Source organism: Ambystoma mexicanum, chromosome 10 (genome assembly GCF_040938575.1).
Source record: "Ambystoma mexicanum isolate Mex_15411 chromosome 10, UKY_AmexF1_1, whole genome shotgun sequence".
Taxonomy (NCBI): domain Eukaryota; kingdom Metazoa; phylum Chordata; class Amphibia; order Caudata; family Ambystomatidae; genus Ambystoma; species Ambystoma mexicanum.
In genome coordinates, this window is record NC_090932.1 from 1522193593 (window position 1) to 1522219665 (window position 26073).

General features: G+C 49.4%; 1 protein-coding gene across 6 annotated transcripts in view; it reads right to left on the reverse strand.

The window, feature by feature from the left end:
- NCOR2 (nuclear receptor corepressor 2) overlaps window positions 1–26073 on the reverse strand; it is a 2813293-nt gene that overhangs the window by 559634 nt on the left and 2227586 nt on the right. For all 6 annotated transcript variants that reach the window (XM_069619703.1, XM_069619702.1, XM_069619704.1 and 3 more), the window contains one exon: window positions 13443–13773. In XM_069619703.1, the coding sequence (XP_069475804.1) occupies window positions 13443–13773 (331 nt within the window). The remainder of the gene's footprint in view (window positions 1–13442; window positions 13774–26073) is intronic.

The following is a 26073-nucleotide window of genomic DNA, read 5'->3' on the forward strand; positions in this document are numbered from 1 at the left end:
GGTGAGGCTTCCCACCAGCATTTGAACATGCAAAGGACGTGTAAGCACACGCAGGTACGTGCGTAAGAAATCGTTTTAGCGCAATTGTTAAAAAATAAATCTACAAAAAAATTAAAATCAGTGAATCTATGTAATGTACTTGGCCGAGTAAACATTTCTGGGGACATCACCAGAATCCCCACACCCCCCAACAAATACAGAGTAAATACATAATTTCGGAAGCTATGTGATCAGAAGGGGCACTGGGCAAAGAGCCATCAGCAAAGCAACAAAAGAAAAAAAAAGAAAACATTCTAAGTATCTAAAAAGTAAACGAAAATTCCCTCCCGCATCGCATTTCATTTGGTGCCAGTTTGTACCGTTTCAACAGTTTATGCAGGAAGCCCTGAACGCAGAGTGCCACTGGGCAGACAGACTCGGGCCCCTCTTCTGACACACCTGGTGAACATGGGCAAGCCAAGCGACCTACTGGTGCTCGACAGCCACTTGTGTAAGCAGGATATTTTTCTTCCCAAAGTAGACATTCCTGCTTACACGGATGACAAAAACAACAACAAGCCCTAGCCATCACAGAGACAGGGACTTGGCAAGCGCGCAGAGACGCGCAGAGCTACACTCTGCATGCCAAGAGACACGTTTTACGGTTCCTAGGATACAGTCAAGATGCAGGACCCGTGAAAGAATATTAACAAAATAACATCGGTCACCACAATCCTATAAAAATACACAGTGCTAGGTACCAAACTGCTCGAATCTTTCGCACTGGCCGCCTCCACAGTGCCGAGATTCAGAGCGGATTGTGGCCAGCCAACTTTCCTTCCGACTCTGGGATCTGCTCCAGCCAAGTTGTTGCCCAGGTCGCAGCCTAGCATCTCTGGTGGCTGCCCTCTATGACCTCACAGGCGTTCTATTTGTTCCTAGAGAATGAAGGCATGCAGAAATGTCAGAATGAAAGCGGGATTAAGCATAAGAGGAGAACGGGTGGCCTGTAACTTGGGGTACAGAGAAAGGACCACTACTCTGTTGCTAGTCCCTGACCACTGGCAAACCTCCATGTTCACTAGCGCTGGTTAAGCTGGATGGGGCTATGGAAACTCATGGGCAAGGATGGACCTGAGAGATGCAATGCCTTTTCTCTACTCTCCAAGCAAGCCTTCAAGGGGGAATGTATCATTGTGGAGATTGGGCCCGTTTAATCACAGAGGAGCGAGCCTCACTCTGGCTTGATCACCGTATCCCACTCACCTTCCAGCACGCCCCCTTGTGCTAGGGATGTCTCCCTATGATAAAAGATAGTACGGGGGACTGTGAGTACACAGTAGAGTGAATCAGTTTGGAAGGCCAGATCTTTACACAGGGCTCTACCGGCTCACTGGAATCTACAAGCCGGTCAAGTGGCACAGCGAGTAGAGCGCTCGCCTTGACATCTGTGCAGAGCTTGCTAACGCAGGTTCGAATCCCGGCGGGGCCAAACTCAGCCTTTCATCCTTCCGAGGTCGATAAATGAGCACCACACACCGTGGGTAATAATAAGCAGCGCTCAGATACCTGAGGGTTTGTAGCGCTATATAAATGCCAAATTATTATTATTATTACAGCGGTTTGTGATGGTCGCAGGCGGCCAGACCAGACACCTGAGCAGCAACAGGTTCAAGGCTTCCCCGTCCTGCCTGGAAAATGGCAGCTTACCTGGCCAGGATTTTCCTTGAGGTTGCAGTAGTATCCCCTCGGGGCCACAATACTCCCAAATTGGTATATTTCTCGGTGGAGTGTGTGCTATCAGCCGAGGCCTGCCATCATCGGTGCCCTGTGTCTTAGAAGAAGGCGACTGCTGTCGAGTCCTCCAGAGCTGCACCTTCTGAAGCACTTTTTTCCCCCAGTTTTTGACTGGCATTCGATTAGGTTTTCTCTCCTGAACCCCTTTTAGGATTTTCCAGGGCAGTGTCATTGTTTGACCTTTTGTGTCTTAGCAGACGCTATTGGAGAACATGCTAACTACGCTGATGATAGGCAGCTTGTATTTGAACTAAGTGGCAATTATCAGAAAGACAGCGAGCAATTTACCACGATATATAACCACGTAGAGCAATGGATGGACTCCAATTGGATGTGCCTTAACGGGAAAAAAACGGAGCTCATGATTTTTGGTTCAACCTCCGCCGTGCTAAGTTATCCCCTTCCTACACATCCTTTCAGATCAAAGATACACCCATATAGGTCTTGGGCAAGGTTAAAACACTCGGTATGCTGCTGGAAGCATGCTTGGGGGCCTGATGCCCAAGCACAATACATAAAAAAAACTGTCCCTACCATCTACGACTGATAAAAGCCATCAGACCATTTATATCAGAGGACAACTGCGCGACCATAGCAGGAGCCACCATCCTGTCGCGCCTCGACTATGGCAATGCCTTAGTCCTGGGTGCCTCCAAACAGTGCCTACAAAGCTACCAAGTTGTACAGAACAACGCTGTAAGAATCATCAAGCTCAAATCCAGAACAGAGCATATCAGCAACTCCAGAAGGGAGGTTCACTGGTTGAAAATTGAAGATAGGGTGCACTTTAAGACGTTAACCATTGTGCATAGATGCATTCACGGAAAGGCACCAACGTACCTAAAAATGAGGATCAAACCATACGTCTCAAATAGAACACTGAGATCGTCGCAACTTGGCAAAATTGCCATAGCCCCACACAAACTTAAAAGCGGCCTAGGCAGAGCCTTTCCGACCCTAGCTGCCAGTCTCTGGAACAACCTCCCGGACCACCTAAGATTGGAACCCAACTACACTCTCTTTCGCAAAATGGTAAAAACCCACATATTCAAATAATCTGCCACCCTTCAAACTCCCATGTTAGAGTAATTTCTTGTGTTCGTCCCATCCTATCCGTCCCACTACCTGTTTGTTCTGTCTTTTCGTGTTCTTGTTTCGGCGCCCCGAGGCTCGCGAGCTACCGGCGCAAAATAAATATTAAAATAAATAAATAAATAAATGATAACTCTTGGGTGTGGTCTCAGGTCTGCATGCACTCCGTGGCTCCCTCTCTAGTCATTCCAGATAGTTTGCAATTTATGGTCATGATCAGACATTGCTCCCCTTCGTCTTTTGGGTTAGCTTCCTTGAGAGAACCCAAGCTTTATCTGGTGCTTCAAGGAGGTAAAAATGCAAATAATGTTGCAAAGATATTGGGCATCACGTATAGGATATGGTTCTTCGGCAATTTTACTGACATTTGTTTAACACCAGTAAATAAAATCAGCACCAAGATTCCTCAAAATGCCAACTTTTACCTAAGCTCATTTGTAAATATCTTGCCAATTCAGTGGATTTATTCAGAGTCCCTACGAGTTTTGGCTATTAGGTGTTGCTGTAAGCGCTGCTTGTAAGTACAAGCTATTGCCATGGGATGTGAAGATATGCAAGAGAGAGAGAGAGAGGTAATGTGAGGATGACACAGCCTGTGGGTGGAGTTTGGCATTTTTTCCTACTCACTGGCCGCCCATGGCCACCCTAGTCCTTTGGTCCCTTTGGACATTCCCGCCCACAAGGTACCCCCGTCCAAAAACACACCCTCCTGGGATCTCCTAGAGCTAGCTCTGTGCTTTCTGAGCATTCGCCTGAAAGGCAAAGGCTTAACAGCAGCCATAAAGAAGCTCTCCTGGGGTAATAAAAGCGTCTTAACAAAGTGTGCCTTCTATCTCTATTTATAGACATTATATGTGTCCTGGCATCTGTTTCTTGCACTGAATTTCTATTGAAAAAGAATCTCTGGCACACTGTCTGCTCTTCTATAGGCATTTGCCAGCCCCTACCATAATAAGCCCAGGAACTAACCCCATGTGGCAGCTGTTGCCATTTTATGGCCAGGTAGCAGCTTTATGGAAGTGTTGGGAGGTAGATGAATATGTCATACATCGCGTCTGCCTCTCCACAGGCCCAATATTGCACAGGTGAGAAATGTTACTCACTAAGGCCACTGTACCGCCCTTATCCCAGGCAGGTACATCAAGAGATAGACACAATCTACGCTGAAGATGGCAAGTGTAATCAAACTAAAGTAACAATACACGTGGCACACATTAGACACGAAGCAAATGGCATTTAACATGAAAAACAGGTACCATTTGGATTAATACTTGAAAAAATATGAACATAGCAGCCATAAGACCTAAAGAATACTAACATAAGCAATGTATAAGCTGAATGCAACATCAACGACATGCAAATAAAGGCTCGCTACATGCTGCTAGTTAAACGAAAGTCCTCAAGGCTTCATGAGAACTCAAAATGCTGAAATCACAGAATGCAGAACTCAGGCAGTAGCTGGCAACCAGAGCCAAGGTTACAGCGAAACAAGGGAGGGTCAGAAAGTTGCACAGAAAGCACAATAGCAATTTCCAGGATGCAAGATGTATACTCTGAGATTAATTAAGGTTTAGAAGATTACAACCGACCATTGTGAGCCAGGTGCAATCAAATTGTAAGTCCAAAAGACCCCATGCAGAATAACTCAATTTTGTCCCCAGTGGTTAGAGAAACCATAATACTCACATTAATAGTTGCTAAAACCCTAATAAATGCATGGTAAAATAATCCAAACACTGTCCCATCGCACGTGCCCCACACTTGGCGAACACAGTCTATTCATTTGAAGCCAGCACAGATAAGACACCTGCCTTACTCCCTACACGCGCACACAGACACGAGACATCATACAAGGTCAAGTAAAAAGGAATCACCCTGGCTCATGGCCTACAAATAAGGAATGGTATACGTTTAATTGAAAGAGAAAGCAGTCCATGGACCCCTTTCCCCGTCTGGCTCATGTCTTGACGAGCCTGTCAAGTGTCCAAGGTTGGTTAGCAGAACGCCAACCAATTAGAATCCTTAGTGGTAGACCGCCCATCAATTTATGTGCCAACCAACCAATTGTTGGAAAGGTGACATAGTATAACCTTTATCAATACGGGTGTGGTCCCAGGTGAAGCCATGATATTATTGTTATCCAATAAAACACTTAACACTTATACAGTGTATATGTAGCCAATTCCATTAACCAATCCACAGTCCTGTAGGTTTTAGATCATAAGATTATGTTCTAACCAGTAATGACAGGTTTTGAATATTTAAGCCATTGTTTTTTGTTTAACCATAAAGAACTCTGAGTTTAATGCTTGTATGCTGTGCCTGCTTTATGTGGATGATAATAAAGCTGAATTTTGCTTGCACTTTGTCTACTTCAGTTTTTGAGGCTAGCTTGGACTGACTCCATATCCTCTTGGTAATCTGGGACTTTCCTAGGCCATCTCATCAGCGGAGACTGAAAAATGCCCATCACCCTAACCCTAACCTATATGCTGCAACATTGTGCAGTGACCCCAACTTCCAGAACAACCAAATTCAATACCAACCTCTACTCCAGCTACACATTCTCAAGTAAATTTTGTAGACATTATTGACGACATCTTTCTTTTATGGAACACATCTTTCAGTTATGTGTATGGTTTCTTAGAGACCCACGCCCAAGGTAACCACTCCCACATGCCAAACATAGTAAAAAGGTTTCACCTGGATATTTGGTAAAATGATGAAGCAGGGATTTGAGCCGAAGTTACCTTGTGTCCGAGTTTGCAGTTTGATAGCAAGCTACATCGTCTCCTGTATGATGTCCTTTTATTACTACGAATATGCTCATCAAATTTTTTGGTGGTGGGGGGGGGGGTGGCAAAGGGCAGATAACAGTTTAGGGGGTAGGAAATAGCCCAAAATAAGCTTAAAAAAACGATTCGCGTTTTCGTTAGGATGTACACATTAAAATGATGGGATGAAATTGCAGGCGATTCAATGGCATAGAACCATCCCCTCCCACCCTATCTTTAGTTTAAGAGTTAAAGAGGTAGGAAAGTGAGAGAATTGAATCAAATAAGAGCTTGTAAGACAAAAGACTAATACCTTGGGGGCGTGGCTTGAGACGTCGACAATGCAGTCGCCTCGTTGAAAGCCTCAGTGGGAAGTCAGAGATCCCGCCGACATATGCCCGCAATCATATACTGTGAGGGGCACGGAGACAAACTGCTGGTGGCGGAACTGCCGTGGAATAGCTCGCCAGAACCAGGGGTGGAACCGAAGAGCAGCAACCAGGGAAACTTGCTGGCAAGAGAAGCGCCAGTAAAGCTCCCAGAATCCAAGATGGTGGCGTTTCGAGCGCACAGAGAGGGGGAAGAAGAGCCGGCCGTTCCATCGCCAAGGCGCCCTCCCCACCTCACACCAACCCTCCCGGACCAGCAGCAACCCAGCCGCTGAAGCAGTCCGATCATCCCAACCCGCAAGGGAGTGAGCCGAGATGGTGCCCCCTCGCCGGGGCACAGCAATAGCACTCTGGACGTGAGGTGAGAGGGGGTGGCCGAGCCAGCACCGCCAGCACCGGCAGAAGCAGCTGAGTAGCTGGAGTCCTAGAGTACCGCAGCCCACACGAAGGGAGCGGGCAGCTCCCAGCAGCAAACCACCCAGTGACAGCCAGCGAATTGATAGCTGGAACTGCAGCAGCAGCTGGCAGGGGCCCCCACATAAGAGGAGAACCCCGCTACACCAGCACTGTGACTGGATCCTCTCCAGTTACCCCCAAAGACACAGTAAGGCCTCCTCGGTGGGGACCCTCGCCTCGAGAGACATAACACCAAGCGGACGCCCCCTCCCCACGCAACACAGGGGACTGCTGCTGAGGGGTGCGAGGCACTGACCCTGCCACATCTATTTGCCGGGGTCAGAGGGGCCCTGCAAGCGGGCCATCCCTCAAGAGCCAGCCAAACAGCCAGGAGAAGAAGAAGGTGAGGACCCCTTGCCACCCCCACGACAAGCCAGTGCAACCCAGCACACAGCATAGGTGCTGCAGCATTCCCAGCGGACCACCCCGCATACCACAAGAGTGCCACACAGTACTGCCGCGTGGGATCTATGCTCACAACCAAGCACTCCAGAACTTGAAAATATCACCCCGGGTGAAAATGCACTAAAGCGCAGGCCGGAGACTCTAAGTAATCCAAATCAATGCACCAACTCGCTCCAACTCTATAATCAAGATGGCCAAACAGAAGCCTTCAAAATCAGCAGGCATTTCCAGCATGCTGCAACTGCAGGAGAGGTCTATGAAAACGGACTCTGGTCGCGCCCAAGCCAGATCGCTCGAGAGATCCCTGGGCCAATGGGCCACAAAGGAAGATATTCAAGCCCTCCTAGCGGGCAACAAACAAATCGGAGCTCCGAAGCTGCATGACAGAGGTGACTGCCAAAATAGATGGGTTGAATAATCGAATGGAGGAAGTGGAGCGCAGGGTCGGCGAAACGGAGAATCAGGGCTTAGACCACTCGACGCAGTTCGTAAACCTGCAGCAGAAACTCCAGACTCTGGAGGAAGACAGTGAGGGAATGAAACGCAAACAGGTGGACTCCGGGCGGGGGGGGGGGGGATGGGTGGGGGGAAGGGCCCGCAGGAATAACGTTCGAATCAGAGGGGTCCCAGCTTCGATACCGGACCAGGCCCTGCTGGCTTAAGTCAGTAACCTCTTCCAAACCCTCCTCCCCGACTGGGACAAGTCGTTACTCCTGCTGGACCACACCCACAGACTGAGAGGCCGTAGGGGCTCCCCGACAGCGGGCACTCCTGAAGTGATCATGCGGGTCCACTTCTTTTCCACGAAGCAAGAAATTATGACTGCAAGTAACACCCAGGGGGACGTAACTTATCAAGGTGCCTCGCTACAAATCTTTCAGGACCTGGCACCCACAACAGTTCAGAGGCGCAGAGCCCTCAGGCCCCTGGCAATCTTCCTCCAAGACCAGAAAATCAAATACTGTTGGCTCTTCCCGGCAGCGCTCCAATTCTCATTTGAAGGCCAATCACGCAGAATCTGCTCCCTGGAAGAGACAGGATGTATCAAGGGGATGCTGGGGGGGGGTAACCAGCGACCCCTGATGAAGACTAAATGAACCCGTCCCCAGAGAAGAAACGGGGAGCGACCCCAAAACACATCAAAACTGCTGGATGAAGATACCTGGGGGAGGGGGAAGCCACCATTCACCTAAAGCATGCCTAAGCTCCCCCAACATAACTAGGGGAGGAGTAAGAAGTAATCTGCTCTCGGTGCCAGAACTCATCCTCGGCGCTCAGGCGTCCTACAATATGCCCCAGACGAGTCTATGGATACACACTCTGGCCCAAGGCCTATGGGGCCAGTTTGATTTGTTTTTTGTCTTGGTTTTGGTTCGCTGTTAGTTCGCTTGGTTCCCGGGTCCCATGCTCACGTTCGGATCCAGAGTAAAACAATGCAGCTGAAAAGGACTTGCAGTTCAGCGCTAAAAGGCAGAATCCCGCAGACAGCTCTCCCCTCTTCTCATCCCCCGATTGCTGAGGCGGAACCACAAGAGGCCCCCCCACCACACCTGAAATTGCGATAGGTCTCGCTGAATGTCAGGGGTTTAAACTCCCCAGAGAAACCTAAGTCCACCTTCCGGCACCTGAGGGACCTTCACAGCTCGGTGGTATTCCTCCAGACACACCTGCTCTCAACGGACTTCCCATGACTGCGAGACAGCATTTCCGAAACAATACCTGGCATCTGTGGATAACAAGAGAGGTGGCACAGCTATCCTTCTAGCAAAAGGCACACCATTTAGGGAACAAGAGGTCTTGCAGAGCCTGGAGGGTAAATACATTGCAGTGAAAGGGGAGCTATTTGGCCAATTACACACCCTAATCGCAGTCTACTCCCCGAACAAGGACCAGGAAACCACGTTCGCAGAGCTGGAAACAACAATTCTCTCCTTCCTCAACGGCCAGGGGGGTCATAGGAGGGGATTTCAAGTCCCCAACCCCCTTAACAGACAGATCAAATCACACCTCACCCAAGTACTTGAGGATCGCCCTGAGCTTTGTCAGCTATTTAAGTCTCTGGGGGTCGTAGACACTTGGAGGGTCCTCCATCTGGAGGCCACAGACTTCTTGTTCTTCTCGCATGTCCACCGCACCTTCTCGCGGATTGACAGGATACTGGCCAGCCCACAACTACTTTTTTTCACAGATAAGGTGGCAATAGGCACAAAGGTGCTTTCCAACCATGGTCCGATAATTCTGACAGCCAGGATCTTTGACCCGACCCCCCCAGGAGACCCTGCTGATCCATCTACGAACCAATGCTACACGACATGGCAGTACGAGACGCCATAACCAAAGCGATTCACAACTATTTTAAGGAGAACCCGCCAGATCTCACCCCCAACAGCGACTAGATGGAGGTCATGAAAGTGGTTTTCAGAGGGGAACTGATTGCCCAAGCAGTGGCATATAGGAAAAGACGTAGCAAGATGAAAGAGCAGCTGGAAGGGGAAGTTGAGGCAGTGAAGAAAATCCACAAGAAGGGATGGTCACCTAAGGCAGCCAAACTATTGCTACTTGCCCGCACCAAATTAGAGGCACACTACGTGTAAGACACGGCCCAGGCCCTGATCAGAACAAAGCAAAGTTATTACGCAAACGGCAAGAAAGCCAACAAGTTTTTGGTCATTAAACTGGTGAAAGTACGACAGCAAATTCTCATTACAGCCCTAAAGGAGCCAGAGGGTGCAACCCTGTATGGGAAAGAGGCAAAGCTGCAGCTAGCGACAACCCACCTCACCAACACATTGACCGCCTCCCCTCGGTCGTTATCTCAACAGGAGCAATTCATAGCACAAATCTCCCCCACATCTCAGTAGCGGACGGGTCCGCCCAGGATCTCCCAAACACAGCCAAATAGGTCGAAGCAGTAATCAAAGCTCTAAAACCAAGGGCACGAGGCCCTAATGGCTTCTCGCCCAAATTCTTCAAACTCTTCCGACCTTTCCTCCTAGGCCCAATGACGGAACTCTTCAATTTGTTTCGGGATACAGGCCCTATAACTCCATGTATACAAGAGTCCACCAGGATTATGCTCCTAAAACTTGGAAAAGACCCAAAGGAGTGCTCCTCATACAGGCCCATCTCCCTACTCCACGTAGATGCAAACATTTACTCTAAGGTGCTGGCGAACAGACTGGCGACACAGTGCTGCCAACCATCGTAGATACAGACCAGACTGGCTTCATCAGGGGAGAAGCACAGGGAATAACATTCAGCGGGCCCTCAACCTCATTGAAGTGGCCCCCCAAGACCACCAGGAACAAGCAGTATTAATCTTAGATGCCACAAAAGCCTTTGACCGGGTAGACTGGACCTTCATGCGGCTCAGTCTGGAAGACGCCATGATTCTCTCCCTTACCAACAGCCAAGCCTCTCTTCCCGCGACCCTAGCTGAACTAGAAGCGTTTAAACAGGTGGCAGGCTTCGCTGTCAACTATACCAAGTCAGAGGCGCTGGGGGTAAACATGACCGAGGAGCTTTTAAAGAACCTCCAAGCAACATGCCTGCTGAAATGGAGCACCACATCCTCATCTTATCTAGGGGTACACATTGTTGCGAACCCAAAACAACTATATGCAGCAAACTTTCCCCCCCTGTTTAAGGAACTGGAGGCTGACTTGAAGAGACGGGAGGGCCAGGAAATCTCCCTGCTAGGCAGAGTCACAGCATGTAAAATGAACCTTTTGCCCAGATTCCTGTACCTATGCTCAACCATACCTGTTCAACTCCCCAAACAACCCCTTATGCAGCTACAGACGCAACTATTGAAATTCGTCTGGAAAGGGGGCTACCCAAACGTGGGACACGCCGCCAAACTACTCACTCAGCTACTTTTGGCGGCCAAGATAACTCTGGCCTGCAAATGGAAAACAGAGGAAGATCCCATCGTGCCCCTATGGGGGATAAAGGTCTGGGATCTCCTAGTGGCTGAAAAAGTCACAGCGACAAAAGAAGGAGCACTACACCGCTTTACAGATTGCTAGGGCCCCGATCATGGACTACAATAGCCAGTTCCCGGCACTAACCTTCCAACCACAGCTGGTGAGATGCTTTTCAAAGAACATTATGCTTCAAGAATAATTAACTTTACAAAAATTGAAAAAGCATTGATCCATACATAAAAATACTGATCATAAAAGACAAGAGATCATTTTCTTTTTTCTTTGGATATATGGGTAGTCACCAATTAAATTTGAAAAGACTGTCTAATAGGCGCTTTGCCACAAGATAATTTTTTTTAATCATGATATGTATTTGTCTTTTCAAGGAAGGTGGGGTGTGTGTCTGTGTTTATGTTTCAGATCGTGTGGCTGTGGCCATGTGTTTAAGTGTATTTGTAACTCTATAAAGTACATGTGGGGATGCACCTGTGTTCATGTGAATACATATTTATATATGTGAATATGTTTTTGATTTGAATTTGTGTTTGTCACATAAGAGTCATCTGGACAAGAAAATGAAAAACGATCACAGATTTAGGAGATTGGAGGAAACAGTAAAATGTGTGGTATTTTACAAATAGTGCCAGTTTTACTAATCTCCCAATTCATGGGAATACTGGCGGCAGTATTTTGCCCATACTTTATGCAGACAATACACCTACTTAACCAAGAGGCGTAGGTAAAAAATCCAAATAGGCCCCAAATAGTTAAACTTTACAAAGGGCCATTGTAAGATGGTGAAAAAGCTGGGATCTCTGACGCCGCCTTTACCATCTTACTCATGAACGTTCTAAAAGGGTCCGATTTGTTCCTTTTGTGCATGAGTGGTATGAGCCACTACTGTACATAATCCATTTCTACCTTCACAGAGAAAGTGGAAATGGCTTTACATAATGTTTAAAAACACATTTACACATTACCACTGGTGGAGGAGATATTTTTCAAATACCTCTTGAGGAACCACTGGAAAACTCTGAATTGACAAGATTTTTAGAAACACTGCTGGCAGAGTTAGTAACTTTCTCCAGCAATATTTCATAACAAATATGCCCAACTCTGAATTACTCCCTTAGTTTTTAGTCTTATTATTATTATTATTATTATTTCTTATTGCCCATGGGCTTCAGGGCGCACATATAACAAATAAAAACAATAGAAATTACACTGCAGAAAAAAAATACAGTGACATCCACTCTACTCCACTGAGCATCAAGTTAAACAGACAAGACAAGTTTTAATGGATTTCTTCAACACAGACAGAGGAGGACATCCTCAAGGAAAGAAGAAGGGTGTTACATTGTTTGGGAGCTTGCACATTGAAGCTTGTCCCACCAAATTTCACAAGCTTAAAGCGTGGTTGTAAAAGCTTAAGTTTGTCACTGCAACGCAAATTTTGTCTGGACTGATCAGCTACTAGGCGGCTCATTAGATATTGAGGGGAGAGGGCTGTTTGACATTTCTAGGTCAACAGCAGCAATTTGTGGATAACCCTGTACTCAACGGGAGGCCAATGTAAGGGCCGTCTAAATGGTGTGATATGATCATGTTTTAGTAAACCACAGATGGCCCTGACAGCTCCGTGTTGCACAGTCTGAAGAGAGTGTAGATTAGCTTGAGATGTTCCGATCAGAACACTATTGCAGTAATCAGGTCTCGTGTTAACAAGAGCGGATGCAAGAAGGGATCTGTTTTAGATAGACAAAACGGCCTTATCTGATGCAGGAGTTTCATAACATATCCACAAGAGGAGCTTGTTACATCTTTCTGTGCATGTTTCTCAGCTGTGCCCAAAAGTGACAACCCAAAGTCATTTCTATAAGCACCATATAGTAGCATCCATGGGCGCCGTTAAAGATGCTGTTAAGCTCCTTTTGTAATGGACTCACTAGTGATCAAGAAATTCACCAGAACACAGGGCATCATTCAGGGCTAAAGAATGAAATAGAGGATACATTCTAATAAGATATGGCCCCTTACTGTCTTTGTGAAGTACGAGGTGTGATAAGCTGCTGTGAATTGTAGCAGGACAATTGTGTATGGGACACTGCAGTTCCAAAATTACCATCGACAGACGCAAAATCTGTCATTTAAATGTGTTCACTGACGCTGGGTGGTAGGAACATACACCAGGAACCAAAGCTCTTCTCCCTCTGTGCCATCAGTATAAGCAATTTCAGGAAATGTATTATTTTGTGATTTTCAAAAATAGGAAGGTACGACACAGTAAAACATACACAAGGCAATAGGAGACCCCACGTGCATGTCAGCTACAGACCCGTGCAACGCCGGGTGGTACCGCTAGTAACATATACACCTTTAAAAAACTAAAGGACTGGGCAGGCTCTCTCAATTACAATCTGGGACTGCTTGCTTTAGGAACAGACTTCAGAATCTGCTGGCAATGCAGGGTAGCAAAGAATAAGATCACCCCCCCCCCCCTGCTCCGTGCACCAAATATAATCCAAAGTAGGCTGGGCAGAGTTGATGTAAACCTGTGAATAATTGATTAAACCACGGCTGACACCTCATCACGAACAGCAGCCAAAGAATACAAAAGTACTTACCATCAGTGTCGCTATTAGCTGGGCTCTTGCTTTTCCTTTTGGGGCTACTGATTGTCTGCTGCTCCTTTTCAGTTTGAAGATAATGTTGCTGTTGCAACTGCGGGGACTGTTGCTGCTGCTGTTGTTGGTGGTGCTGCAGCTGTTGCTGGTGGTGTTGCTGCAGTTGCTGTTGATGCTGCTGCATTTGTAACTGCTTTGTGTGCAGCAAACCCTCCAGGGCAGATTCGTGCGCTTTAGTGATCTGCTGCTGGAACAGGGCCAAGGCATGAGGAGGTACCTGAGACTTTGTGTTTGCGTTCTGCATTGTCCCATCAGGAAATCCATCTGTTATCTGTGGAGAGAATTAGAGACAGTCTAAACATATGCCTCTGGAGTTCAGAGAAAAGCTGATGGGAATTTTGACAGACTGCTATTTAAGGCATCCTTTACATTCGGTCATTTCAGTTGTGTCACTCAATAGAATTGATCTTCATGAAACCGAGGCTACGCTCCACTCCTTAGGCAGTACATGCCGTGCCTTACGTTCTTGAAAAGATCACAAGTCTTTTATGTAGGGTCAAATTATAATCGCAATGCATGCTACAAAGCAAAGCAACTTCCTTTACTGGTTTCAAATGGATTACAGTAAACTGTTCTAGGTTCTTGCAAAAAGTGTCTGTAAGACCACAGTATGGACTTGATCAGGTATCACTGCAGAGGCGTACACAAGGTAGGTCCTGAGAGGGCAAAGCCCGCTCAGCAGCAGGGTATGGGTATTTGCAGATGTTAATGTCACTGCGTTGGGCCCAACTACATTAGCTTCAGGCCCCACTCGTTAAGACAATTGTGGCTACGAGTATGTGGGAACATGCAAGTGTATTGAGCGAGTAACTACCATTTTTTAAAATGAACATTCACCATTAGAAAAAAAAACTCACATGGATTTGTAATTGTTGCAAGACTGACTCCAAAAACAAAACTTGTTTCTTTAAAAAATACAACATAAAAAAAACACACAACAGAAAGCCTGCCCGCTAAGAAGAGTGCTGAACCTGTGGTGCTAGATTAAAGGATCGCCTTAACCATCATCTGAAATGTGAATCCAAATTTTTTTCACTGCCTGAAAAAAAAAAAAAAAAAACGTCTGCCGCGCCCCCCCCCCCCCCCCCCTCAAACGCCTGCTCCCTAAAAAGTTAGAACTCACACGGGCCTGCTCCATTTGCTGATGTCTCTCTGCCAGTGTGGTGAAGAATAGATCAAGGTTGTACATTATATGACTGAGCTCATCTACAACCAACCCCTAGAAATCTTTCACTTAATCGCAAGCAAATGTGGGCGACCCTTAACACAGTGCTGGTTATGCGGGCATCTAACCTTGCATCTGCCATTTTCTTGTGCACTCTCGGGTACCCCCTTCATTTCCAAAGGTAACAGTCTGCTCACCCATAAACCCTCCTGCGCTTCCCCAAAAAACACATCTTTTACCTCCATTTTCTTCTCAAAGATCCCACCACTTTGAGTACCTCCAAAAAAGGTTTGCTACACCTTCTGGAAATGGAATAACCACATGGTCTCGATAACTATCCCAGGTCAACATGACTCTAGAAAGTGAAGGATGAACACTCATTTTCTCTTACGTATAAATGGTGTGGTAATGCAGGGTTCAACACCATCCCTCATGCAGACAGCATAACTTCAACGCAGCACATCAAGAACACGGATAGTCCACACATCATAGACCTGCTGTAATCACCTTGTAAAGTCCCTTTGCTCCCATATACTGGGTTTATGTTTACACCCACTACTCAGTCCCAAGGAAAGATCTGTCCTGCACTTGTGTTTCAAATGGCCATTTAGGCAGGAGACTTTACAGAACCAATCCTATAAGGTCTTAATCCTTAACGGTTCTCTGGCAGCAACCAGTGTCATTAAATCAAAAGGGCAGAGTCCTATTTCAGAGGACTTCCATTTCCAGAATGATGCATTTACTTTAAACTCCTTCAGCAAATGGTTGTTTCCAACTCAAATTTCTCAACGCGAGTTAAGCCAGAAGACACTGATGAAAATGAAGCTAAGGTAATCAAAACATTTCGGCTCATGTTGAATAAAAGGCACATTATCACACCTCAAAGTGAAGTACAAGCTCCAACGAGACAAACAAATTGCATGCAATCTGAATTTAGAGATATAATCCAGCAGGTAAGAGATCAAGACAAGAGGAGAGCGGGCGTACATGCAGGGGTTCAGAACGAATGAAGAGACAACTGCAGTTGGTGTAAAAATCATCAATAAAAAGATTAAATGAAAATGTAAGGCAAGGTATTTGCCCAATTTCCTAACGCTAAATGCATTGTGAAAAAGCAGGCCTTAAGCATCTGGTAAGATCCAATGTCTCTGTATGCTAATTGTATTTGCACAGCACCCTGCTGCCATTAGTAGGATTTCTTAGCACTGTTGTGGGCAATGCTGCAGGGCCACCCAAAGCGAGGCAGGGTAACTGCTGTTACCATCAGCAGGCCTGGAGAGGGGCAGCCCAACCTCTCCCCCTCTCTGCTCCTCTCCTTCCCCCAAGCCAGAGAGACACAGTCTGTGCAACACAAAGCTGAGGAAGGTTGAGGTGTGAACAATCACCTCACCCTTCCTCCATACAGCAAGGTGCTAAGCACCTAAGGAAACCAACAGTCAGGCAGAGATCAGGTTCAAAGACCTGCCCCCCCAGGGGGCCTGACAGTCGGCTATCCGGCCGGGGGCTGGAACACAACAGCCCCCACTACTACACATATCAAAGACCCAGGCTCCCCTGGGTCTTATAAATACAGAGCAACATGCTCTGAGAAAACACAGTTTGTGGACCCTGAACGGGGACCCAAACACACAGGAGGTGCACTGTTTACTCAGTGCCTCCCAAACCTTTGCTTCTTAAGCAAATTGTGAAGTTTTTCCTCATATGTTGTCACTTGTAATTTGTGCGACGCCTGCACCAGATGTGATACGATAGACTCTTAGTTATTTAAATCATGAATGGGTTTATTTTTCATGTATTATTTTCATACGTTCTTTTATGCCAAAATTGATAAATCCTTTTAGACACTTTAGACATCAGGGAATCGCACAGACGAATGTACTCCGGGCTGTACACACACACCGGCGGCCGGTGTAAAAGAAACCCACTTTTCAAGTCTTGAAATCAAAAAACTACAATTATTTTTCAGAAAAAAAGAAAAAAGAAAGGAATCTCCCCTGAGGAACCATGGCTAAAAGCTGTGGTGAAACACGTGTTGGGAGAATAGAAGTGTTTTCATGTAAACTTAGATGACTGGGAGAATATAAGTGTTTTTCATGTAAACTTAGATGACTGGAATGTATGAAAATATGTCAGGGAGAATATGTACAGACTACAAAGGGAAGGGACACCCATACCACCCAATCAAGATGACGTCACAACAACACCAAAGAGACAGAAAGTGACAGATGGCCCTAAAAAAGGTAACAAAAAACTGGTGAAATTGTGCGAGAACATGTCAGAAATGCAACAATTATTGCCTGAAATGAGGGGGAAACAATGACCTCAAACAGGGGAGCAGGGACCCACAAACCCCAGCATACCCCTAGAACCTACCATAACGGTGACCCCCCCACCAGCAACGATCCCAACAGCAGCAGCCCCAGCCACACCACTGCCACAGGTGGCAGCAATGCCAACAGCTGCCAGCACAATTGTGCCAACTGCAGCCACAGCAGACCCAACAGGTGCTTTAAAAGCATGGGCAACCCCCAGTACAGAACCACTGGGACAGACAGGGCAAAGCAACAGCAACCCAACAGACATAGCAATGATCTGCAATGCCCAATTAGAATTAAAATTGAAATCCTTCCAGACTGAAATACTAAATAGATATAAAAGATGCCTAGCATGGAATATTGACACCACAATCAGAGACCATATGGGCTAAAGAGTTCATAGAAATCTTTTCACTTATAGAAGCCCAACGCAAAGGAAAAGATGCTTTTAGGGATCCCAAAAAGATAGAAGAGAAAGCCATAGCCAGAAATGCCCAAGTAGAATAGAATTGGGACAACTGGCTACAGGCCTTCGCCAACTTGGCAACAATATACGAACAGAATTTCCCCAATGATGGCAGAAAACCATGGGTTTACATGGATAAAATAAGAGAAGTAAAAATCACTCAAAAAGGGAAAAAAGCATATGATATCAGATTTAGGAGAAGCATGTCAGAGAGGCCAGCCATTGAATGGGACGAGGTCCAAAATGACTTATACACGTTAAACGCCGAGCCCCCATCGGAGGAAGAGGCCTCACAGAACATCTCCAAAAATAGCAAAAATGCACAGGGTCCCAGAAATAAAGAGAAACATAAAAAGGGGGAACAGCCCTTTCGGAAGAACCAGCCGTGGGCGGCTAAGTCTAATACCCACAGGCAGAACAAAAACCACTCTCCAAAAGCCAACATTCCATGCAGGAATTTTGGAAAAAAACAGTGCACCTGGGGTAAGGACTGCTGGTACAAACACGCTTGCACAAACTGCAACGGTGACCACGCAGCAAGCAACTGCACCAGACTGCCAGCCAAAAATGCAAAAGATTAGCACCATCCACTCCCTTTCAACCCCAGGATTGACACCAGGCAGAACCCCCATCAACCCAAACAATTTTAGAGAAGCACTCTTGAATTACCCAGACAAGGAAACCAGCGAGGCAATCTGGCAGGGTTTCACCAAGGGTTTTACCATCCCTTTTAAGGGCACAGGGTCACAGAACATCCCAATGAACCCGACGTCGGCCAGGGACAACCCCCAAATAGTGGAGATCAAAATCAAGAAGGAATTGCTGTTAGGCAGGATTGCAGGACCCTGGGACCACATGCCCCTCAAAGATTACATAACATCACCACTAGGGCTGGTCCACAAAAAAGAACCTGGGAAAATGAGGCTAAATCACCACTTTTCATATCCCAAAGGCCAATCACTAAACAATGGCATTCCACACACGGAATCTGCGGTATCATACACACACTTCCAGGAGGCAGTAAGGCTCATACAGGAATGTGGCAGGAACGCCCCGATGGCCAAGCTAGACATCGAATCCGCTTTCAGACTATTGCCAGTCCACCCATATTCCCAGCAATGGTTAGGTTTTACTTTTAACAACAAATTCTCTTGTAGAGAGATGCCTCCCCATGGGGTGCACAGTATCCTGCGCCCTATTCGAGCAATTTAGCTCCTTTTTTCAATGGGCTTTCCAAAAACAGAGACCAGGGACCAAAGTAGTACACTACCTTGATGATTTCATGGTAATGGGCCCAGCAAATTCTGATGAATGCGACAAGGCCCTGATGAAATTAGAAGGAATGGCCACACAGTGGGGCATACCTTTAGCAAAGGATAAAACGACCAAACCTGCCACCAAAATAATTTTCATGGGCATTGAAATTGACTCTGTACAGGGCCTATGCAAGATCCCAAAGACAAAATATGCATAACTCCTGGAGAAAATACAAGGCCTGACAACAAAAGACAAGGGCAAAGTTAGAGAAATTCAATCATTAGCAGGGAGTCTCAACTTCGCTGCTAGAATAATCCCCCAAGGGAGGGTATTTTCCAGAAGACTGGACCTAAAAATCAAATCATAAACCCCACCTACACATCCGGCTAGGCACACAGGTGAAACAAGACCTGGAAATTTGGGGGAATTTCCTCAAAGATATCAACGGGACCTCACTTTGGCGTATGCCTTTGAACACATGGGCAAAAAGGGTCCTTTTCACCGATGCAGCCGGGAGTAAGGGGTTTGGAGCCATACTAGACTCAGAGTGGGGGGCAGGACACTGGCCCAACTCATGGCAACAGGCGGGGTGGACTAAGAACATCACCCTCCTGGAATTATTTCCCATTTGGCCAACATTACACATCTGTGGCAGGCAGCTAGCTAACACGGAACTCTTGGTCTGGTGCGACAACATGGCCGTAGTAGGCTCCATAAACAGAAGGTCCTCCAAATGCCCTCTAGTGCTAAAAGTCCTACGAGCCATCACAGCAGTCGCACTACAAGAAAACATTGTGGTCAAAGCAAAGCACATCGCTGGGGCGGATAATAACATTGCAGACACTTTATCTAGCTTTCAGTGGCCAAGATTCCGGGAGCTAGCGCCTCACGCCCAGGAACAGATGACGCCAATACCAGCGGATGCTGGGCAATAATGGAAAAGGAACAAGTTACATGCCAGACCTATGCTGGAGAACAACAGTTACAGGTAAGTAACTTGTTCCTTCTCCAGCATGGGGTCTGGCATGGATTCACATGCTCATGAACAAAGAATACATAGCAGTACACACATGCACAACCACGGGAGGTGGCAAAGGCTCAACATTAAGCATTACATCAAACTCAACATTAAGCAATTCTTAACTCCTCACCAGGCTCACCTTAGGCGAACAGGTTGCGCAGCACTGCTTGGCCGACCCTGGACTCCTCCCTGGAATCCCGATCGACGCAGTAGAATTTCATGAAGGTGTGCGTCGACCTCCACGTAGCAGCCCTGCAGATGTCCAGCAAGGGCACACCAGATAGGAACGCCGTGGTAGCTGCGACCGCTCTGGTGGAATGGGCTCTCGGACGGCCAGGCAGCGGTCGGTTTGCCAACCGATGACAGTACATGATACAGCCGGAGAGCCATCTGGAAATGGAGGCCTTTGAGAGAGCCTTCCCCTGATTGACAGGTCCAAAGTTCACAAAAAGTTGTGACGTCTTCCGAAAACACTTTGTGCGGTCCACGTAGAACTTCAGCGCTCTAGCCACATCCAGCGAGTGCAAAGTCCTTTCGGCCGGCGACGAAGGCGACGGGAAGAAAACAGGCAACACCAAGGGTTCGTTGAGGTGGAAGTCCGACGGCACCTTGGGCATGAAGGAGGGGTGCGTCCTGAGCACTACCCTCGTGTCGTGAAAAGTCAAGTACGGGGGCTTGCAGGAAAGGGCCTGGATCTCTCCCACTCTTCGTGCGGAGGTCATGACCACAAGAAACGCTGTTTTCCACGACAAGAACTTCGAGCCTCTGCACTCAGCTCTGTTGAACGGAGGTCCCATGAGCTTGGTCAGCACCACATTGAGCTCCCACGCCGGGGCCGGAGCCTTCACCGGCGGGAACAATCTGAACAGTCCCTTCATGAATTCTTTCACCAGACGATGAGACCACAAAGACGTCCGCCCCGTGGTTCTGGTGTATCGGGAGATCGCAGCAAGATGAATCTTGATGGATGCGTGCGCCAGTCCAGCCTTGGCCAGCGTCAGAAGGTACGGCAGTACCTGGGGAGCCGTAATCCGTAGAGGGTTAATCTTCTGTGCGTGGCACCAGACAGAGAACTTCTTCCATTTGTGTCCATAGCATTTAAGAGTTGAGGACGCCCTGGCCTTTGCAAGAACCTCTCTGCAGTCGGCCGGTATGTCGTAGCCTCCAAACTCTAACGCTGCAGGAGCAAGGCCTGCAAGTTCAGCGACTTCGGGTCATGATGGAGGATGGCGCCTCCTTCCCTGGAGAGAAGATCCGCGTCCACTGGCAGCTTGATTGACGGGGACGCTGACAAGTCCAGAAGGTCCGGGAACCATATCTGCCTCGGCCACGCAGGTGCGACGAGGATCATCCTGCACCGTGACCTCTTGAGCTGGTTGATGAGCCAGATCAGCAACGGCAATGGAGGGAACGCGTATAGAAACAGGCCCTACCAGGGGAACGAGAAAGCATCGCCCATGCTCCTCCGCTGGGGAAACCTGCTGGCGAACCTCCGGCACTTGGAGTTTGTCGCCGTCGCGAACAGATCGATCTGGGGTGTGCCCCACCGTCGGAAGAGGGGGTCCACTAGATCCTGTCGTAGTTCCCACTCGTGGCACGAGCGCAGCTCTCTGCTGAGCGAGTCAGCGATGGTGTTTTTTATCCCTGCCAGATGAAACGGCACCAGAAACATCCCTTGGGCGACGGCCCAATGCCACAGATCCTGCGCCTCCTTTGACAGGGCTGGGGATCTGGTACCGCCCTGCTTCCTGATGTAGAAATGGTGGTGGTGTTGTCAGTGAAGATCCTCACCACCTTGCCCTTGAGGGACGGAAGAAAGGACCTGAGGGCCCAAAACACTGCACAGAGCTCCAGGACGTTGATATGGAGGGACTTCTCCGTCGGAAGCCAAAGGCCTCTCGCGTGCAGATTTTCGGTGTGCGCTCCCCACCCTTCCAGGGAGGCATCCGTGGTCACCGTCTCCTGGTGGCCGGGGGTCTGGAAGTCCATGCCCGCCGTCAGATGCGCACGGGTGCCCCACCACCGGATCGCTCGTCGGAAACTCTTGTCGAGTGTGATCCTCTCCTCGAAGCTGTCTGTCGTCTGGATCCAGCGCGCGTCCAGGAACTCCTGCAACAGGCGCATCCGGAGCCTGCACAGGCGGATGAGATAAATGCAAGAAGACATCATTCCGAGGAGGGACTTGATGGACCTCACCCTGGCCGCGTCCGCAACCAGCATCCGCTGCACCTTGCCCAAGATGGCCCTCGTCCTTTCCTCCGACGGAGAGGCCAGAAACAGTGCGTCTTGCCGGGCACCAGGTGGGACTTGGCGTAGTTTATGGAGAATCCCAGGTCCGTGAGTAGTTGGACGGTCCTTGCCGCTCCACGGCGAGCTCCTTCGTCTTTGCTCGGATGAGCCAGTCGTCCAGGTAGGGGTAGACGTGGATCCCCTCTCGGCGCAGCTGCGCCGCCACCTGTGCGAGGCACTTGGTGAACACCCTGGGTGCTGACCTCAATCCGAAGGGAAGGGCTCTGAACTGGTAGTGACGCCCTTGGACCACGAACCTGGGAATATGGAAGTAGGCATCCTCCAAATCCAACGACAACAGGAAATCGCCCTCCTCCAGTTGACCCTAGGACGTGTTGGAGGGTGACCATCCGGAACTTCTGTGCCTTGATGAATTTGTTCAGTCGTCGTAGGTCCAGGATGGGACGCCATCCTCCCGTCGTCTTCTTCACGAGGAAGTATCTTGAGTAAACTCCGGAGCCCCGAAGCCTCTTTGGGACGAGCTCGATGGCGCCCTTCTTGACCATCGCCTTTACCTCCAAGAGAAGTTGAGGGACGTGATGTTCTTTCCTGGCCACAGGGGGGACGCGCAGGCACCTCTTTAGAAACTCGAGCGCGTGACCCTGAGCTAGGGCGTCCAGCACCCAACCGTCAGTGGAGATGGACTCCCACGCGCTGACGAAGCTCGCCAGTCGGCCTCCCACTGGGGTGCTTCGGTGGGGGCCCGACCCCACGGCCGGTTCAGTCCTGCTTCGACGAGGCTTTGCCGCCTTGTCCTCCTTGGCCACGACGGCGGGGTCCGCCTGACTTGCCTCGTCCCCAGTAAGCTCCCTGTGACGACGAACGGCCGCTTGACGGTAGGTGGAAAATCCGCCGCTGGAACCTTTGGAGGCACCCTGTTTGCCTCCGCCGCTCCGAAAGGGCGGCCGCCGTTGCTGGAGTACCCCAAGACCCCGGGCCGTCTCCGTGTCTGCCTTGATGGCTTGAAGGGAGTCGTCCATTGTTTTCCCAAACAGGTTGTTTCCGTCGAACGGCATGTCCAAGACTCTGGTCTGCACGTCCTGACGGAAGTCAGTAGCCTTGAGCCATCCACGCCGCCTAAGGCACACGCCGTTGCCCAACTGGCGAAATCCAGTGTCAGCGATGTCCGTCACAATCGTAATGGCGTGGTCCGACGCCACCTCTCCTTCCTGCAAGATCTCTAGGGCTTCCGCCCTCTTGTCGCCTGGTAGGAAGTCCAGCAGGGGGGCCAGTTTGTACCACAACTCCCTGTCGTAGCGGGCTACGATAGCCAAGGCGTTGGCCGCCTTAATCGTCGTCGCTGCCGACGAGATGACTCTGCGTCCCATCGTGTCTAATTTCTTTCCCTCGCCGTCCGGCGGGGAGGTTGACGTAGAGGACGTGCCCCCCCCCCCGCTTTCTTCCTGGCCACCGCGGAGACGACAGAGTCCGGGGTCGGCTGTGCCCGAAGGCACAAGGGGGCCGCATCCGGGACCCGGTACTTCTTCTCGTACCGATCCCTTCTAGCCGGCGTCGTGGATGGGTTCTTGAGGAGAGCGAGGCCCTCATCCCAAATATCGTCTAGTAGAGGCACAGCGAGGACCGTCTTCCTCTTGGTCTCGCGCCGTTGATAAAGGAAACCCTTCCTTCTTCTTCTCTTCCGGGCAGAGCTGGAAAAGCTCGGATGCCCTGGCGATCATGGAGTGAAACGATCCAATCTCGTCGGGCGGGGAAGCCAGGGTGGGAGGCGACGACGGGAGATCCTCGTCGTAAACCTTGTCGTCTGTACCCGTCGCGGCCGTGTCAGTCCCCGTATCATCCCCACGTGTTGTGGACGGGGAGGAGGGCTGAGCAGGGCGCGATGGCTGAAAAGGAGGTGGAGGATGAATCCTTCTTCTCTTAGGGGGAGGGCTCCGAGAAGGGCCTGGCTCCGGGTCCCCCGTCGGGAGCGGTTCCTCTGTTGGTGGTAACGGCAGTCTCGTCCTTATCTCTGAGCATAAGGACTGTATAGCCAACAAAATGGCCGCCGAGTTGTCTTGCGGCACTGGTTGAGGGAGTTCCGACGGGCGATCAGGAGCCCCGTCGGCACCCTCGTCGTCTTCCACGTCGGGGTCCCTCCCGACAGGATGGCCTTCTTCCACGCCAGAGCCGTGGCCTAAGACTTCGATCAGCTCCTCCTCAGAGGTTGAGGCCGAGGCCACGACGACCTCCTGCCCCCCCTTTTTCTTCTCCGTCGGAGGTTTCACGGGGGTCCTGTCGATGGGCATGAAAGAGGACTCCTTCCGCGGTGGCAGGGAGATTCTGGGCCCCGGGGTCGCCACCATTGGTGTAGCCTCCACAGGCTGAGCCAGGGCCGCCGCGACTGTCTTGATAGAGGCCTTGGCCGGATGGATCAAGGTTTTCACCACCTTAGGTGCGCTCACCGCCTTCTCCTTGGGGGGAGGGACACCACCTCGCTCCCCCTCCGATGGGGCCTTAGGGCACGACCGGGGTCTCTCCAGGAGCTTCGCCGGGTGCTCGGCCTTCCTCTTACCCGAGCCAGAGCGTTGGCTCGTGGTTGATGGCGCCGTGGAGGATGCGCCCTGCTTGGCACCCGTAGAGCCCGACCGTTCGGCGCTCCCGGTGCCAGCGGACTCGCGGTGCTTGGCCTTCTGTTGGACCCCCGTCGCCGGGGCGCCCTCAAAGGTCTTAGAAGACCGCTCTGACGACTTCTTCTCGCCTGACGGGCTCTTTCCTTCCAGCCAGTTGGCGAGACGTTGATGGCGGTCCTTCATGGTCCGCTCCGACATATTGCCGCAAAACGCACAGTCCTTCTCCACGTGCGTCTTGTCCTCATGTAGACAGTAAAGGCAAAGGGAGTGTTTGTCCTCCTTAAAGACATTCTGAAGCTGGCATCCAGGGCAGACCCTGAACAGCTTTCCGGGCGTCGAGCTTCCCTTCTCCTGGGCCATGTCCGAGATGGGCCTGAGAAACTTCTGGGGTCCTCCAAAAGCGTGGCTCGACGAAATCTTCACCCTTGAGGGGCGTAGACGAATCCGACACGGGTCCCCGTTGATCGTATGAAGAAACGGTGGAGCTTGAGGCTCTTTTGACCGAAAAAAGAGAAATTTTTCTGAGAAAAAACGCGAAAAAAAGCACTAACGCTCGAGAGCAATAGCACAAGGATCCCAACACTTGAACGTGTGGTAAACATCTGAAGATGGCTGCCAGAGGCTGGGCTTAGGGAGAGGGCAGTCATTGGCTGTGGTCAGTATGACGCAGAGATCAGCGATTGGTTACTACTACGAAAGACAGATCAGAAACAAAACGGATACTGATTTTTTCTTTACCGAGGATTCCCAGCCTGACGAAGGGGAATATTCATGAGCATGTGAATCCATGCCAGACCCCATGCTGGAGAATCAAAAATAACGGCATCAACGCCAGCGCCAGAAAGCCCAGGCTGGGATGCCCAACAAGAACCAGGCGCCTCAAAAACGGGTGCCAACAAAACAACAGCATCAACGCCAGTGCCAGAGAGCCACGGCCGGGATGCCCAACAAGAACCAGGCACCTCAATAACGGGTGCCAACAACTCCTTAGGCTTCCTAACAGAGATGGCAGAAAAAGCACTGGCAAGCACCACCGTGGCGCAGTAAAGTAAATGCTTACAAACAGTATTTAAAGCCACAGGCGTAAACCATGTAGTGTTAATATTAAGACATAGAAATATTTTTAAAATGGGCGCATGAATAAGGCTTTAAGAGAGATTGGGCAAAAAGACACCTAGTTGCAATCTTGTATTTTTCAAAAATACGGGGTGATTCACACCCCACGCAGAGCGCTCTTATTTCCTACACAATGAAAGGATGGGGTAGAATAGAGGGCCCCCAGGTGGACACCCGGCACCCTATGGCTTTCAACAAACTTGTACAAATTGCAAAACAGCTGGATGCCATATGCTGGCATCCATACCAGATTATTCAAAACAGCTTTTTTCCTGGCATACTTCGGGGCATTCCGTGTTGGAGGGCTCATTGCCTCCAGCACCAAGGCTACCAACAGCCTGGGTGTCATGGAGGTCAGGGTTAGACAAGAGA